At 39.1% G+C, this 17519-nt stretch overlaps 2 protein-coding genes across 7 annotated transcripts; both read left to right on the top strand.

Moving 5' to 3' along the window:
- The first annotated feature begins 3530 nt into the window (after positions 1-3530).
- LOC310715139 (complement receptor type 2-like) lies at positions 3531-11180 on the top strand. Of its 3 annotated transcripts, none has more exons than XM_083521396.1 (13): positions 3531-3807; positions 3965-4162; positions 5906-6002; positions 6772-6845; positions 8120-8332; positions 8558-8731; positions 8802-8999; positions 9087-9266; positions 9571-9667; positions 9780-9853; positions 10217-10396; positions 10594-10774; positions 10959-11180. In XM_083521396.1, coding segments are annotated over exons 1-13 (1722 nt in total). In that variant the 5' UTR covers positions 3531-3752; the 3' UTR covers positions 10960-11180. The 3 variants fall into 3 exon arrangements, with proteins under 3 accessions (XP_083377522.1, XP_083377523.1, XP_083377521.1); XM_083521395.1 differs by having other exon boundaries at positions 3534-3807; positions 10591-10774; XM_083521397.1 differs by lacking the exon at positions 8802-8999 and having other exon boundaries at positions 3532-3807; positions 10591-10774.
- A 39-nt stretch (positions 11181-11219) lies between these two features.
- LOC310715143 (membrane cofactor protein-like) lies at positions 11220-17268 on the top strand. 4 transcript variants are annotated; one of them, XM_083521403.1, is made up of 10 exons: positions 12271-12429; positions 13610-13804; positions 14106-14279; positions 14350-14547; positions 14627-14806; positions 15069-15165; positions 15411-15484; positions 16087-16266; positions 16842-17021; positions 17185-17268. In XM_083521403.1, coding segments are annotated over exons 1-10 (1335 nt in total). In that variant the 5' UTR covers positions 12271-12374; the 3' UTR covers positions 17187-17268. The 4 variants fall into 4 exon arrangements, with proteins under 4 accessions (XP_083377531.1, XP_083377530.1, XP_083377529.1 ...); XM_083521402.1 differs by having other exon boundaries at positions 12286-12429; positions 13553-13804; XM_083521405.1 differs by lacking the exon at positions 14350-14547 and having other exon boundaries at positions 11220-12429.
- The last annotated feature ends 251 nt before the right edge of the window (positions 17269-17519 follow it).

Below are 17519 nucleotides of genomic sequence, written 5' to 3'. Positions count from 1 at the left end.
AAACTGTTACTACAAAGTCAGGCACACAATTATATTAGACGTCTTTGGATGTGGGAAAATAAAATTTTCACATCCATATCGTTTATGATTACTGACGTATATTTTCCATCTCCTCAGCATAAATCGTAGTAAAAGGGGCATGGCCTCTGCCTTTAATTGATCAAATTTGCATGAGCATCACTGGGATTTGGATTTCTGTTACAGTCTGATATTGAGTGAAGGGTCTAATCGTGATCGGAATATCGGTGTATTGTGTGATTGTAGTTACTGACACAATACCCAATGAAAAATAACTGTTACTGCTGTATTTATTTGAGACACTTTTTGTACTTTTTCAATTCATTGAGCTCTTGTTTACCCATTTAATTTCTTTATTGAGTGTTAATCGTTCGTTCCTCGTTATCTGTGAATCGTAATTGGCGTAGTAAATGGCATGTGGTGATATAAAAATCCTTATTTCCTCTAAGAATCATCGGATATCGTGCCAATATAATATCGTTTAGGGCGTGATCGTTTCATCGTATCGCAAAAAACGTGTCGTATTCTGTTCCGGAAACGCCGTCCTCTGTCATGGGGAAATATTGTGGGGAAAAACACGACTTAACCACCTCAGCTATTGTTTGACTGAATTGTTTTTATTTGAAATATTTTTATTGTACAAATGAACTGATTTTATTTTATTTTTTGAGGCTGAAAGTGTTTTTTTTAAGCAGAACTGAGGGGTGTATTGCTCTCAGTAATCTTTCCATTTAGGGAATTGTGGTGATGGTGATGTAATTTATAGCTGTAAATGTGAATAAATTAATATGATATAAAATTGGTTATCGGTGCGTTTTTTATACACCACTGTTTTCAACTCATTTACATATTCGATTTTGCTGTATGATCAAAAGAACAAAAAGTTACTAGACAACCCACAGCATATTAGCATAGCATAGCGCTGTCAGTGCTGCTTGTGAAAACAAATTAAATCCAGGCAAAGCAAAAATCTGGAGGACTAGAGGGAGTAAAGTTGACCTCCAGAGTCCCGCTGGTTCCCCCTGAGTAATGATCTTACCATTAGTATTAGATTCTAACTTTTCTGTTGATTCTGTTGGAATACATGTAATGCTTATCACTAGCACCAGACACCTGAGAAATTTAAGATTCAGCCAACTTGTAACAGGGTCAAACCTGCGTCTGAAAGCAGGTCTGTGTTTTCCTTTTTCTGTTCAGAACAACCCCTACAGCTGCTCACACGTGGCTTCCAGAACCCATAAAATCAAACAACTTCTGGCTTTGAAATGTGCTTTTCAGTCCTAGAGCTCCAACTCAAAAAAAAACAACATGCACTACTAATTTAGGACCTTGTTTTCTTTAGACAGATGGAAACGTGGGCATTTTATATACGACATGAGCTCAGGAGTGGCTTCTGATCCCCGTTTCCTGCCGTTTTATTACTTCTTTCTCATGAAGGAGGATAAGCAGGCTGGATGTTGAAAAAAAGCACAAAGCGGCGTGTCTTTTGCTGTTGACACCGATGTTTATGATTTTCGACAACAAAATGTACATAAATGAGGAAAGGGAAGGACGAACGTGCTGTGTGATGGAAATACGTGGTTTGTTAATGTGACAGCATGTGCATTTAACTGGGTGTTACAGTAATTATTACACGAAGGTGGAGTGATGGGGGGTTTTATTTTTGGAAACACAAACGGCGGTCATTTTTTTTGGCACGGAATGAGCTTATCTTGATTTTTCTGGAAAGCCTCCCAGTGTCCCCGTGCCCAAACAGGATAAGCTTGATCTTATAATAATTACAATGAAAATCAAGCTTATCGACTCAGACAGGAAACCATATGGTGGGCAAAAACATTCTAATAAATTAAAACGTGCTGATTTTTTTTGCGTCAAGGAGTTACCTTGACGCAAAAAACTACCACACAGGACCTTCATCTCACCGTGCTCCAGACAAACAACTCAGTCTATAATAATGAAGTACATAATGAAAGAGTGGCTTGTGTTTCAACTTGTTTCACTGAGTGCCATCTGGAATCACTATTTAAAGGATATATGTCATGAAAATTCTTCCACGCAAATCCATATTACCGTGCTGGAAGGTATCATTAGTCCTTTATATCAGGGGTACATTGCCTTTGTATGGCAGACTGGGAAATCCCACCATCAAAATTTACAAAAATCTCAGCCCTGTAACTACTCTGACATCTCACATGTAAATAATCGCAAATTTATTTCACCGAAATGATGCTGGAATATTTTTTAGAAGATCTTATTAGTCAGATAACAGCATGGTCTGGTCTCTGGTGATGAATGTCAGAGTCTACCCAGTAGGTGTTATCTTTCCTCACATTAGGGCCTCCTTCCAGATTACACCCTTATGTTATGAGACTCATGTCATTCCTGGATTCCTGGAGAATAGACAATCGTGCACTTCCAAGTGATTCTCTCACAATCTCTGTCATCCAGTGTTCATTCCCTGTTTTTTCTGTAGTAGGAATGCAATCATTTGCAATTCAAGCACCATTTCTGATTTTTAATCCTTATTCATTAGCAGGAGGACCTTTCATAATTTTATATATAGACATGTGGATCTCCCATCTGTTGTTTTCACCGAGTTTCGACTTCGGAGCATTCTAACCATATTTAATGCTCCTAAGTCCAATAAGTTACAATACCCTGCTAAAACATGGAATGGAAACCCTAAAACAAAGTGGATTAGCTTTGTAATAAGAATTATCTGTGTTTTAATTGAAACTTTCCAGATTTCTGCAGACTTTTACAGACCTTAGCAAATCTCTGAGAACATCAGCAAACCCTATCAGATCTCAGCAGACCTCTACAGACCTCACCAGAACTTCGGAGAGACTCACTGTATCTGTTGCCTTTTATTGCTGGCAAGTTATGTCTGATACCGTTAAGGACCATTAGAACACATTTGGCAACCTCTAGATCACTTCTAGATGATGGTATCTACTAGGATACCATGAAGAATCCATTGGATTCCATCGCAGCAGATCACCTGAGGATGAGAAGACCGTTATACATCAGTGTACATCAATTACACAATGGTCACTTGACGACAAACGACTGAAAGATGTAGGAATAAACCATGTTTTCCAGAGAATTTAAGATGTTGTTATAAGTTGATTTAACAGTTAGAAATCTGTTGGATTTCAATGCAACAGATCACCTGAGGATGATAAATAATTCATACATTTACATGACGGTTACTTTACTGCAAATGACTGAAAGATGTAGGAATAATACAATTGGACAATAATCCATTGGATTTAATGGGGAAGGTAGTGGATTACCTGAGGATGATAAGCATACATTTTGTGCCAAAGAAACCAAAAAAAGTAAACGGTTTGGAATCCGGATCACCTGAGGAAGATTTTATGTATTAGTGTACATAAATTTTTCGACGGTTCACCGAAAGATGTAGGAATTAACCATGTTTGCGAGAGAAATCGGATATTTCGTGATTTAAAAAAGGAGGGAAAAGGCAGGAATGCATTGGATTCTGTCGCCATGGTGACGCTCTAATGATCACCTGAGGTAGTGGATCACGAGCGCGTGGCTCGCCGTTTTTGAAATCTGAGCCGCGTGCGTGTTTTGTATTTCTGTTTGGGGGTTTTTTGTGCGCGTGTCCAGCAGAAGGTTGGGCCAAACGTCACCTCCTCCAGCAGCGCCATATCGCTGCAGAAACCGATTGTTCTCGGTAGAAGTGTTGACGTTCTGAAGCTCTGGAGATGCCGACCATGTTGTGGATTTGGGGATTCCTGGCGCTTTTCGCGCATTTAGTGGGTGAGTAACAAAAAGTGTTAGCATGGATGCTAAAGTGCGCGCGACTCTTTTTCCAACCGGTCTGAGGCGAATTATTTAAAATCGCGTCTCCTCAGGATTTCGGTTTAACCGTTTAATCGGTTTGTGAAGGTTTGTTTGCTTGTTTGCTTGCTTGCAGTGTCATATACAAACGGGAAATGTGGTCCTCCAACCAGGTATTCAGACAAACACCTGTTGGAAAAGTATGAAGGGAGGCAGGAGTTTAATGACGGAGACCAGGTGACGTATAAGTGCGCGCTCGGTTACACCGGCCAGGGCTTGCGCGTCTCCTACTGTAACAACGGAGCATGGAGTCGCCTGGACTTCCAGTGCAAGAGTAAGTGTTTCTAATCAATCAATCATTCAGTAAACTTTTACTTGTTTAAAAGCATCTTTATAACTGTACCTCATCTTTCCCTCAGCTCACCGTGGTAACCATGGTAACCGAAGGTGCCTTTTCTTTCTTTTCAAATCCTGACATTTATCAGTGACGGGCAGTGAATTTGGTACCTGGGCCTTCAGTGGGGTCTTACCCGACTTAATCCACCTCTTAATACCACCACTATCACTATAATACAATACTATACAAAGACGCAATATAACAACACGTGGCATTACAGAGAGAGACATTTCACATATGGAGGGTGAAAACCATTTTACTCCAAGACTCCAAACCTCTACACTACAACCACAACTGTGCAGCGCTCCTCAGAGGCTGTAATCCAGTGGTACCGCTCGTATTCACTGGTCTGGAAGTGGAGAACAAAGCCATTCCCGGGCTGAGACACACTAGCTAGCTTCAGGGTTGGCCGAACTTCTCGCGATGTCTAGCTTTTCTTTAAAATGGATTTTTAAGAGTAATAAGGATTTTAAGAATTGGCTGTAACATTGTTCCTCTAAACAACCAATCAGAAGACGGAAAGAGGTTGATGCTATTCTGGGCTGCCCTGTGAGGCGAATTTGAAATCTGATTGGTTAAAGAAACAGACCCTGTTGCTAATATTCTCTTAAGGAAAACAGTCCAGCAGTACTGACTCTGAAGGCTCTGGGCAGATTGGATTGACATGGCAGCACATAGAGGCTGAAATCTGATTGGACAAAAGAATCTAACATCCACATACACGTACTGGAAGCAGTGCAGCTAAGAGACGCGCTATGAAATGAAGAGAATAAACTGTGGGGAATAAATGATTAAAATAAATAAAAAATAAACAAATATTAGAATTTAGGTTGTAATTGGGAGTGCGTCATGCTCAAATCTGCATCAATTTCACAACGTCTACTTCATTGCAAACGACTAAAAGATGTAGGGGAAAAAAATAGCCATGTTTTCCAGATATTTTGTGACCGAGAGAAAAAAGGAGGATAAAACGGATAGGAATCTGTCGGTCTCCATCGCCATGGTGATGGTAATGGATCACCTGAGGATGACGAGCGCATTATGAATTCGTCTATAGGAATCACTCGATGGTCAATTCACCGCAAACGTTTTCTTGATTTAATAAAATTTTATTTGTAAATCGCTTTTAACAACGAACGTTGTCCCCTGAGCAGCTTTAGGGAGAAAACGAGGTTATACATTTTGTATTTGTTTCTTGTATTTAACAGTTGATTCCTAATGATTGTGCCATTAGTGACCATGCTGAAGGAAAAACTCCCTGAGATGGTATGAGCAAACTGTGGTCCTGACCACGTTGTAGCAGACTGTTTATTACTGTATTAATTAAAGTCCAAATGTATCCTCAAAGTTCTCTAGTTGGTCAGTAACTTTATGGATTCATGAAGGTTCATGTGGAACCATCCTCAGCCGCACAGAGTGAACACTCTGTAAAGAGACGTCCATGCAGAAGTAGGGCGTTGGGATGAATCTGGCAGAACCGAATGGAAGAAAGGGACATGATCACTGGTCATCAGAGGGACCTCAGCTTGTGGAGTTTTTCTTTCTGAGTTCCCACAGTTTTAGATATAATTTGACATTGTGCTTTGCTTAGATAATGCTCCTGAACATCTGTTCCTTATTTTGCTGGAACTTCGGTGACAAAACTAAGATGCAATCTCCCACCTTTCTCTCCTATCTCAGGGAAAAGGTGCGGTTCGGCTGGAGAGCTACCAAACGGCCGAATCCGACACATGGGAAACGAATTGGAGGACTTGGTCTACGCAGAGTGCAGTGCCGGGTAATGGAATAACCTCGCCGATATAAATTAATCAACTAAATATTATAATGCAGGTGTGCAGTTAAATTATGCAGTGAAATTCCACCAGGCATCTGTAGGTTACTTCTGAGCTTCGATTTGCAGACTTGTCAGATATTCACCGAAGGAAGACGGATTTCTCTTTCTCTCGTTCATCAGACCGCGTTATCAGAATGTTATCAGGATGTAACTGAATCTGCGAAGGTTAGCTCTTGTTGTTCTTGAAAACACGTGGAACGGTGATAATTTGTGACCTTGAGATTCTGTCTCAGCCGCTATCTGGTGAAGTTGTCTTTAATTGGTTTGTAAGACCAAACTGCTCACAAAATTATCATTTCGTTGATCTCATCTGCCCATGTTGATGAATATCAATCAGCTCACACATTAAATCCATGATTAGATTTGTCCGAATTTAATGTCGAGACTAATTAAGCCCAAGCATCACAAAATATTTAATAAATTAGAATGTAACTAGAAGTAAAGACTGGTTTTAACCTCACAGCAGAATCATCACCAGTCACACGGTTCAACTCCGATCAGCTGAGGTTCATACGAGTTTTTTTTTTTACAAATGAATTTCTTCGCATCGAGCTGGAAAACTGCGGCACCTTCAAAAGATTGTTTGTCTACAAAAATAGACACAGAGACGTTTTTTTGCTGAAACATTCATAAATGGCAGTTCTGAAACTTAGCATTCTTTATATCTGCTATTTTTTAAGCTGTGAGTTTTTCTACAATGTTCATCATTTAGCTACATTCTACAAGGGGATTCCGTTAGAAAATGCCTGGCTGACGGGTGGAGTGGAACAGTACCTCGCTGTGTGGGTAAGACCCACTTTTATTACTCAGTTTAAATTTCCTTCCAATATTTGTGTTCTTTATTCACCGTGTATATACACAACACACATGCACTTGTTACAATTTTATAAACGGTGCTGTTTCAGCCATGTTACATCAAGAACTCTGGATTTCTTTCAGTAACGTATAGCGAGCTAATCACGTTTATTTGATAACTTTTCAGATGCAAATTGTGAGTTCTGTGTTTATGATTTTATTCACACCCACAATCCAATTCAATTGACTTATTTCACTCCATTTAGAAATATTTGCTGAGTCTGGCTACTCAAGGCACCACAGTGTTATCCTCCTGGAACTTCTCAAGGCTTTATAATGTCCTCATGGTGATCCGATTAGCACACTGGAATTAGACATGTCATGCAGGACTCTCTTCTGGAGCTCTTTAAGAAAGACTCAAGAAATCTTATAAATTTACATCAGCATTTCAATATCCAATAAGTTCAGCAGCTAGTGAGGAGTTTAAGGGTATTTCTGCTGGTCCCTGGTACAGGATGGTTCTTCAGGCATGATTTTGGAGTCTTCTGAAGATCAGCACTAGAAGGGACTGGATTTGGGATTATGGTTATTAACACCATGACTGCATAGAGTATTACACAATATGTAGCTTTACACACTTTGTCTGGGTTGATGGTGCTGTAAAAAATGTTGCAGACACTTTCGGGGGGGCAGTAATAAACTTTATGCTTATGTTTTAATCCTTTTTCATATATACAAGTTTCTTTGTTGTTAAGGAAGTGAGACAGGCATAAAGAATTTATTGTATTTATTTATTTATTTTCACATTTTCTAATACATAGCTTTAAAAAAGCTGCTTTTTTTACATCTAATTAAATTAATCAAACGGCTACGCCGTCAAAGTTATTTGACCATTTTCTTGTATTTATTTAGCACCACTTTCCACTAATTTTTCTTACACAGAATGTTTGAAAGATACTTTTATTTTCTAACTGTTGCTCATTAAAGGGCAGCTAAACATGCTTGGAGGAGCGCACTGCATTTCACTGTATACATGACCGAACACTGAACACTGTGCTTCCACTAATAACCAGGAAGTGATTTAGTTGGACAGACCTGTTGCCAATTACAAATAGGATCATTTAATTTGGTCCAGTTTCTAGTAACTGTCAGGAAAATAAACAGCTTTTATTTAATTTTGCAACAACAATTTTCTAGAGGAAAATGCTAACATTTGGGATGAAATTCTCGGCAAATAACACACTTTCTTCCCTCCCACTCTCCAGTGGCTGATATTGCTACTGTAACCTTTGCCACTAGAGTGGTTTGTCCTCTACTCAAAAATGAGAATGCTACGTTTCATGGAGCAAAGGCTGCTTATAATCCTGGAGAGACCTTATCCTACTCCTGCAATGCTGGATTCCAGCTGAATGGCAAAAACAGCATTCTGCAGTGTGGCAGAACTGGGCAGTGGATCCCGAGTCACACTAACTGTCACAGTAAGTCAGGAGGAATTCATTATTGGAATAATATCTGGTTAATCCTTCATGTTGTCTAATCATGTGGGACATATTCAATATAGAATTGTGATAATCATACATACATCATCATGTACAGAAATTTGTTTTAACTTAGAAAAGCCCCCAAAAAAACCCTTTCTTTTTTGCCTTTGAACCATTTTGACTAAAATAAAAAAGATACAAAAATTTCTTCCCAAATTTTAGAGATCAAATGTGAGCGATTTACCATACCCGATGGAAAAGTGAGGTTTGGTCATCTAACCTATAACACACGAGTAAGCATCTACTGTAAGGATGGGTTCCACCTCAAAGGGCCAAGTCACGTCACCTGTGGAGGCCAGGGCGTTTGGATACCAGCTCTACCCACCTGTGTAAAAGGTCAGCCTCCTTCACTGTATAATCATCATACAATCCAGAATTGCACTTTACCTTTTGCTCTGTGTTCCAGTGATGCCCGTACAGGTCACATGCCGCCCCCCGGCGGTGCCGAACAGCAGCGGACAGGACGGATACAAAGCGGAGTATGAAGTCGGAGAACGTGCCGCCATCTCCTGCCAGAAAGGCTACAGTCTGATTGGCTCGTCACAGATCACGTGTCTAGAAGACGGCCAATGGGAGGAACTGCCGAACTGTCGCCTTGTTGATGGTAATTCTGTTACCTCTGATTATTCAGAGCTCATTTTAACTCAATATCTTAATATCTAAACAAAGATTCTTTCGAATTGTCCTCCAGGGAGATGTCCTCCTCCACCGTACGTCCCTAACGCCCACACCGAGCACAACGACCAGACGCACTACAAACCCAATACCACTCTCCGCTTTAAATGTAATCACGGCTACCGCATGGCCCGAGGCCCGAGCACCATCTCCTGCAGGGACGGCCAGTGGACTGATGTACATCTGATGTGTGAAAGTATGTCACTTTTAACAAATAAGATAAAGTTTCACAAACAGCATGTCCTCAAGTGTTTCATTCCTTATAGATTTTATAGCTATAAAGTTCTAAAGCTGTAAAAAACAATAAATAAATGAACACCTTCTGGCTGAGAAGATGTGACTATATCGTCATGTGACTATATGTACAACATACTTTAGTAACAGAGCAATTTGGCAAACAGGAAGTAGGAGTATCCCATAATGGACGTTTTTTTTTATTTTTATTATTATTATTTTTTTAACATTGTTTAACCCGTCATCGTGTTTTATCGGTTGTAAAGAGAAAAAGTGCGGCTCGGCCGGGGAGGTGGAAAACGGACGTTATCACTATACAGGCTCTTTGTTCGGGGACATGGCTACAGCCAGGTGCAATACAGGGTGAGACTCCAGTCACAACAGCACATTATTTTATGGATACCATGAATTTTTTAAACATTTTAATGTGTGTGTGTGTGTGTGTGTGTGTGTGTGTGTGTGTGTGTGTGTGTAGGTACCAACTGGTCGGAAGGGCCGTGAGATTATGCAGAGCCAATGGCTGGGATGGCAGAGCACCTGTATGTGAGGGTGGGCATGTCATTTTTCTACCTGTCCACCTTTTATTGTTTTATTCTGACATTAGAATGAAGACACGGCCCATGGAAATGCATCGTTCTGCTATTTGAGGATTTGCTCTAAAATCACATTGATGAAACGAAACTGTAGTAGCCAGTATTTAATAGTTGTGGTAACATTTTGAGATGTTTTCCATATTATATTTGAATATTTTCTTACATTTCTGTAGTGAGAAATCATTTATCTATTAATCCAGAAGCCACTATAAATGTGAAGGTGTGTTTCTGTAGTTCTCAGAAGTACATGTTAGGCCTAATAAACTAAATGTGTGTGGTGTGTTTATTGCTGAAATGCATCTGTGTGTGTCCTTTACAGCAATCCAGTGCCCTGAGCCTCCATCGGTCCTGGGCGCAGACTTAATTTATGACCTAAGTGAAATAATAAAATACGGTTACGTGGCGTCATACAGATGTCACTTTGGGACGTTGATCGGCGAATCAGACATCGTGTGCACTGAACAGGGCACGTGGAGCCCTCCTGCTCCTCGCTGTGAAGGTTAGCACAACACCATACACATCAATCACGTGCACAATTATTTACACACCCTAAGTGTTATTTCTTTTAACAACACTAAAGTGAATTAGATACAGTAGATAGATGACTTTTAGCTGTAGAATAATAAGATATATAACATTTTAAAAGTGTTTTTAGATTTGCCCTGCTTTCTAAAGCCTCTGGACTTTTTTCTGTAGTTACATGCCCTCCCCTCAACCTGTGGTACGGAGTAATAGTGTCTGGAATGAGACCTCGATACCCATCTGGGAGCTCGGTGGCTTTCAGGTGCAACCCAGGACGAAGATTAAGCGGCCCTAAAGTCATCACCTGTGGTATGGATGGATACTGGAAGCCGAGACTCCCTAATTGTGTAATTTGGTATGTTTTCATATTCTTACAAAAATTGTAATTATAAGTTACTCTATCTCTACTGTACTGTTTTAATGATCAGCTTTTTAAAAATATCCTCCATCCTATCTTTAGCCAACAATAACAAAAAATAAAAAATTTACTGACTTTTTATCATTGTTTAATCGTTCAATCACTTATACATATTTTCCAGATTTCACTTGAAGGACTTGCCAGAACATGACCACAGCTATAACCGCTTCTCTGAGAAATGCAATAAATAAGCTTTTTTTTTTCATGAATATTCATATAGTGCTACCTTAAAAATATTATATTTAATATAAGAATGTATATTAGTGCTATAATACATTTAGCAGTTAAACTTTTGTCTTTTTGTACTTTTTTTCTGTTTATAAAACAAATATAAAACTACATAAATTAAATGAAAACTACACAAAACTACATAAATTCAGTTGTGTGTGTGAATGAGTCATTTGTTCTGAAAGCTTTTTACATTTTTATTTCTCAAATACACACCTCATATTTTTCATCTGTTCTTTTGAAATGATATTGACAGCTTGTTGTACCTGGAGCAAGATTTCATTTATTCATGACCGTCTTTATTTTGGAATGTTGGGATTAAACCAGTTGAAGGATTTTTCTTACACGAGTAACACAAGTGTCCCACATGTTGGTACTTTAAATATAAATGTAAATGTTGATGTTTTCATGCACTTCCCTACATTATAAGTTGTTACATTTGTGCCTGTTTTTATTTCCGAGGACACGAAGGGTCTTTGTATGCGGTACATAATGAACACAAATCTCTTTTATTTACAATATCAATTCAGAATTTTGAGTCATTTACTAGAACATTATTAATGGCATTTTACTTATTTCTATTTTATTTTTCAAAATACAATCCAGGTTTTACAAGCTCAAGCGACATTTACAGTAAACGCAGGACACTTTTAGTAGAAAGATTAAAAGCTGATCTAACTCAAGACAAAACCTGCACCGGTTTAGAAACGATGTACGAACAGAAAGGATCTCTGGGGTCCTGGATGGGTTTTGTCCTAATGATGAATAGTCATTTTTAAATTGTCTATCAATCCAATGTATACAGTAAACACAGTCTGATTCTTTATATACTGTATGTTTAATATTAGTGTGTGTATGTGATTTAATTAAAACCCCATTTACATTTAATTTGATGTCTATTGGATTTTGTGGTGATCCTGTAAGTGTAAGGGATTTTTTTCACCTTTGTATGTTACTGAAAATGACTATAAGATTCAGGGAATGGTGAAGGAAACCAGTAACATGTTTTCTAGAGAACGTTGAACCGAATATAAAATAATTGTGAAACTCTGTGACTCAGTAGGTGGTGAACTGGAGTGAAGTGACAGCGAGAACAAATCACCTGAACGCAATAGTTTGATGATGATGCACTCTCCTCTCGTGTCAGAGTGTGTGTGTGTGTGTGTGTGTGTGTGTGTGTGTGTGTGTGTGTGTGTGTATGTGTGTGTGTGTAATACGGAGGGTTGGATTTTTCTGTTACGCCCCCCGTCATCACAGATCCTTTTAACAGGCTCCAGAGGCGATCATTCCCTCAGTCTGAGTTCTGGAGATGGCGGTCATCGTGTGGACTTGTGTGATGTTCGTGCTCTCAGTGCACCTCGTGGGTGAGTAAAACCGTTCACGTGGCGATCTATCAAACTATCGAGCAGTAGATCGGTAGATCCAATTCGGTCAATAGAGCTATTCAATTATTTTAGTGTATTTAAAGCTTATAGTCTGATCGGTATTTTCTCTCTCCGATTCAGACATTTGCTTTAGAAAACAGTGTTTTAATGTTGTTAAAAATTTCACTTTGTAACAAATAAACATCTCGAACAGGTCACAGTCCAGGATGGTTGTTGATTCACTGTGTGTGTGTGTGTGTGTGTGTGTGTGTGTGTGTGTAGGCAGGCAAAAACACGCATGTCCCCAAACGCACAAGATCCAACATTTTCATTGTTTTGTTCCTGAATCTGGATTGTTCAGAGTAATTCGGTTTACTGTCGAGGAGCGCACTCTGCTGGTGTATCTGTAAAAGATCCCCATAAATAGTCTGCATTCAATAATACTAGTGTGAGAGGATGATGAGATCTTTCATTTATTGAATATTGGGTAGATCTACTGAATTGGATCTATTGACTGATATATCTAGTAAATCTAGTGACTGTTTTTGATCTATGATTGGTACAGTTGGAAAGATGTAATGGATTAATTGGCTCTACAGAATGATACACTAGTAAAGATCTACTGACTGATACAGTTGGAAAGATCTGCTGACTGAATTGGACATATCGACTGACAGTTGTTGAATCTAAAGACTAAATTTGATCTACTCTCTGGTACTATTGGTAAATCTACTGAGTGAATTAGATCTACTGACTGATCCAATTGGAAAGACCTACTTACTAAATTTGATTTACTGTCTGGTACAATTGAATAGATCAACAGACTGATTTGGATCTATTAACTAATATGATTGGACAAATATATTGACTAAATTGGATCTGCCAACTGAATTTAATAGATCCACTGACTGATGCAAGTGAACATATCTACTGCCTATTACAAATAGAAAGGTCACTTGGGTAAATTTGATAAATTTTACTTATACAGCCATCTGTAACACTGACATGTCCATTTTATGACTTGTGTGATGCTATGATTTTCCGTCTCTCTCTCTCTCTCTCTCTCTCTCTCTCTCTCTCTCTCTCTCTCTCTCTCTCTCTCTCTCTCTCTCTCTCTCTCTAGTCCCTCAGTCATCGACTCCTACGTCTCACTCTGTCTCCTCTCGCTTTACCTTTGCAGCCCCTAGCAAAGAAGAAACATGTCCACCATTCAGCACAGATGATAAAGCTACTTATAATATAACAAAGGACACATATACAGATATGGAGACCATATCCTATGTCTGCAATGTTGGCTTCCGGCTAAAGAACAGCAGCAAAAGTCAACTCCTGTGTGTAAATGGAACATGGAAACCAAAAAGTGCAGAATGTAAACGTAAGTCAAAACGAATTTTTTGATAAATTCTGAATTTAAAGAGGTACAATGATATTAATTTAATCTTTCCCAATGCATCAACTCAATGATATAATGCCTATTTAAACTGGATTAGCTTCAGATGTACTGGTGGAAAAATCGTTTGAATGTAATTATTACCTCAGATTTCATTGTTTTGCAAGTCTTCCTGGAGAGAGGCATATGCCAATAAAATGGGAAAAAAATTTGAGATTTTAATTGAATCAGTTTGACTAAAAAAGATGCTGCAAAATGATACTGTATGTTTCTTAATTGTTTTTAGTGATCAAATGTAAGAAATTGACCATACCCAATGCCAGACTAAATAATGGCCGTCAAAAGCTCAACACCCAAGTAAACATCAGCTGCCGGGAGGGGTACAACATCAAAGGGCCTAATGTTATCACCTGTGGAGGCCAGGGCGTTTGGATACCAGCTCCACCCACCTGTGTAAAAGGTCAGCCTCCTTCACTGTATAATCATCATACAATCCAGAATTGCACTTTACCTTTTGCTCTGTGTTCCAGTGATGCCCGTACAGGTCACATGCCGCCCCCCGGCGGTGCCGAACAGCAGCGGACAGGACGGATACAAAGCGGAGTATGAAGTCGGAGAACGTGCCGCCATCTCCTGCCAAAAAGGCTACAGTCTGATTGGCTCGTCACAGATCACGTGTCTAGAAGACGGCCAATGGGAGGAACTGCCGAACTGTCGCCTCGTTGATGGTAATTCTGTTACCTCTGATTATTCAGAGCTCATTTTAACTCAATATCTAAACATAGATCCATTCGAATTGTCCTTCAGGGAAATGTCCTCCTCCACCGTACGTCCCTAACGCCCACACCGAGCACAACGACCAGACCGACTATGAACCCAATACCACTCTCCGCTTAAAGTGCAATCTCGGCTACCGCATGGCCCGAGGCCCGAGCACCATCTCCTGCAGGGACGGCCAGTGGACTGATGTACATCTGATGTGTGAAAGTATGTCACTTTTAACAAACAGCATGTCCGCAAGTGTTTCATTCCTTTTATACAAGTTTGTATTAACTACAAAACCACATCATTATTATAGTCATCAAGTTCTAAAGCTATAAACAATCGAGAAGATGTAACTATATGGTCATGTGATGGATTATAGGTACAACATACTGTAGTACCGGAGCGATTTTACAAACAGGATGTAGAAGTATTCCATGATTTTGTACATTGTTTAACTCGTAACTACGTTTTTTGTGTTGTAAAGAGAAAAAGTGCGGCTCTGCCGGGGAGGTGGAAAACGGACGGTATCACTATACAGGCTCTTCGTTCGGGGACATGGCTACAGCCAGGTGCTTTGAAGGGTAAGAATCCAGTCACAACAGTTTAAACAACATAATAATAAGATAAAAAACATTTACACGACATTTAACATGTTACATTTGAAATGAAGCTGTGTTTACTGTGAATTCGTTTACATTCGACGTTTGTTTTCTTGCTTTATTAATTCTTTATGGGTTTTAATTTAATTTGCTTTGATTGCCATATATGTCTTTATTAAGTTATAATGTGTGTGTGTGTGTGTGTGTGTGTGTGTGTGTGTGTGTAGGTACCAGCTGATTGGAGTGGGAGTGAGGCACTGCACGAATGATGGATGGGATGGACGAGTAGCTGTGTGTGAGGGTAGGTGTGTGTGTGTGTGTGTGTGTGTGTGTGTGTGTGTGTGTGTGTGTGTGTGTGTGTGTGTGTGTGTGTGTGTGTGTGTGTGTGTGTGTGTTTTCTTATTGGTTTTGGTGATCACTGATTTCCAATTCTAGGCCACTCCTTTAATTTACATGTACACGTGTAGCAGATGCTCTTATCCAGAGCGACGTACAAACGTGCTTTGATGTTGCATGTTAACTGGAAAGACTGGAATCTTTTAATGGGAATTACAGGAATTAATGGAAATAAACTGGGAATTTGCTAAATTGCAGGTTAGCTATAACAGGGTACTTAAATGTAGTTGAATAAAATCTTGCAGGATAATTTTGGTTGAAACAACCAGATTTGTTTTTATTCATTCCCATCAATTCCCAAAAATTCTTGGTAAAATTCCAACTTGGAATATGTCCAAATTATAAGCCGAAATCTCTGTGTACAGAAACTATAAGACTTTTATTTATGTAAAGATATAAAACAAACAGGGAAAGTGTGTTTGTTTTCTTTAGTTTCACACTTGTTTATTTATGTGTATAAATATATTTGTGTGTGTGTGTGTGTGTGTGTGTGTGTATGTTTTACAGTTAACCAGTGCCCTGATCCTCCAGAGGTGCCAGACGCAGACGTATATGTAGGGACAAGTGGGATAATAAAACCGGGTTATGTGGCGTCCTACAGTTGTCGTTTAGGCACGTTGATCGGCGAATCCGAAATCGTCTGCACTGAAGATGGCACATGGAGTCGTGAGGCTCCTTGGTGTAAAGGTTCGACAATGAGTCTTTACTGTTTATTCAACATTAACATTATTAGGCATTATGAAGTTTATTACGCAGATTTATTACGTTTTTTGTATTAATTGTAATGATTGAATTGTAGATTTAATTGGATTCCGGTAGTCGCCGATTTACGATGGTGCGACTGAAGATTTTGTGGCTCCGCCCTCCATGCTTACATACATATACACTTTGAAGTTTGTACATTATAGAACTGTAAATTGCTCTGTTTTGTAAAACGATGCACTGTAATTTAAATTGTTGATGAATTACGGTACACTACCGCATACTGATTCTTTAAGATTCCAGACCATGTCCCAAATTACGATATTTTCAAGTTATGATGGAGTCATTGTAATGCATCTCCATCGTATCTCAGGGACTATAACTATTTGATTAGTTATAACTGTAAATAAGTACATTCCTATGTAACATTCATGTGAATTCATTACACACGTCTTGTTGTGTGTGTGTGTGCACGTGTGTGTGCGTGTATATAGAACAGTCGCAATGTACTTTCACATTTGTGTTCTTATAAAAATCTCTTTTTTCTTCATGTCTTTCAGTTGTTTCGTGTCCTGCACCTAATATACAGTCTGGGTTTATATTTTCTGGAGTGAGGCGTCAATACAATTCTGGAATCTCGGTGATAATCAAGTGCAATCCAGGATGGAGATTATTTGGCTCCAGTGTCATCAAGTGTGGGACGGATGGAGAATGGAGACCAAGACTCCCTAAATGCACATGTAATAATGAATAATAACACGATTTTCTGTGTCTCACCGCTATTCTTCCGTCCAGTGTCACTCAAATTCAATCCTTCCTTTAACTCTTCTTTATTCTGCTCATCCTTCGAATGTCGTCAATTGCATTTTAATCATTTTACTTTTTACACGTCTTTTTTTCCAGAGCGCATTCCAAGGAGGACGTTACTGAGAGCAGAAGCTCAGCAGCAACTTCTCGTCCTTCATCAGTTTTCTGTGACATTTTACACACACACAAACAAAAAAAAAAAGCACCCGTCCAATAATGATCGCATTAATAAGGTTAATATCTGATGTCATCATTTTAATAATAAATAAACTGCTGTCTCGCTGCACTTTTATGACTTTGAAGAAATATTCTATCTCTGATTGTAAGTTGCACCTTTTGACTTTTCCTCCTTGTTCTAATCGTTCACACGTTGTAGAAAACACACATTTACACAATGTTTAAAAAAAATGCCACGTTCCAGGTTTGAGTTT

The sequence above is a fragment of the Silurus aristotelis genome, assembly GCF_946808225.1.
Source record: "Silurus aristotelis genome assembly, chromosome: 19".
In the NCBI taxonomy this organism is placed as follows: Eukaryota; Metazoa; Chordata; class Actinopteri; order Siluriformes; family Siluridae; genus Silurus; species Silurus aristotelis.
The sequence above is the reverse complement of the archived record's forward strand: the minus strand, read 5'-3'. Positions and strand labels throughout refer to the sequence as shown.

Bases quoted from the DNA above. Each gene is read 5' to 3' on its own strand.
- LOC310715139 (XM_083521395.1), top strand. From the start codon at position 3,753: ATGCCGACCATGTTGTGGATTTGGGGATTCCTGGCGCTTTTCGCGCAT. The intron at 8,333-8,557 runs GTAAGTCAGGAG...CCCAAATTTTAG, and splicing joins GAGTCACACTAACTGTCACA to AGATCAAATGTGAGCGATTT. The intron at 10,397-10,590 runs GTTAGCACAACA...GACTTTTTTCTG, and splicing joins TCCTGCTCCTCGCTGTGAAG to TAGTTACATGCCCTCCCCTC.
- LOC310715143 (XM_083521402.1), top strand. From the start codon at position 12,375: ATGGCGGTCATCGTGTGGACTTGTGTGATGTTCGTGCTCTCAGTGCAC. The intron at 12,430-13,552 runs GTGAGTAAAACC...CTCTCTCTCTAG, and splicing joins GCTCTCAGTGCACCTCGTGG to TCCCTCAGTCATCGACTCCT. The intron at 14,548-14,626 runs GTAATTCTGTTA...ATTGTCCTTCAG, and splicing joins GAACTGTCGCCTCGTTGATG to GGAAATGTCCTCCTCCACCG.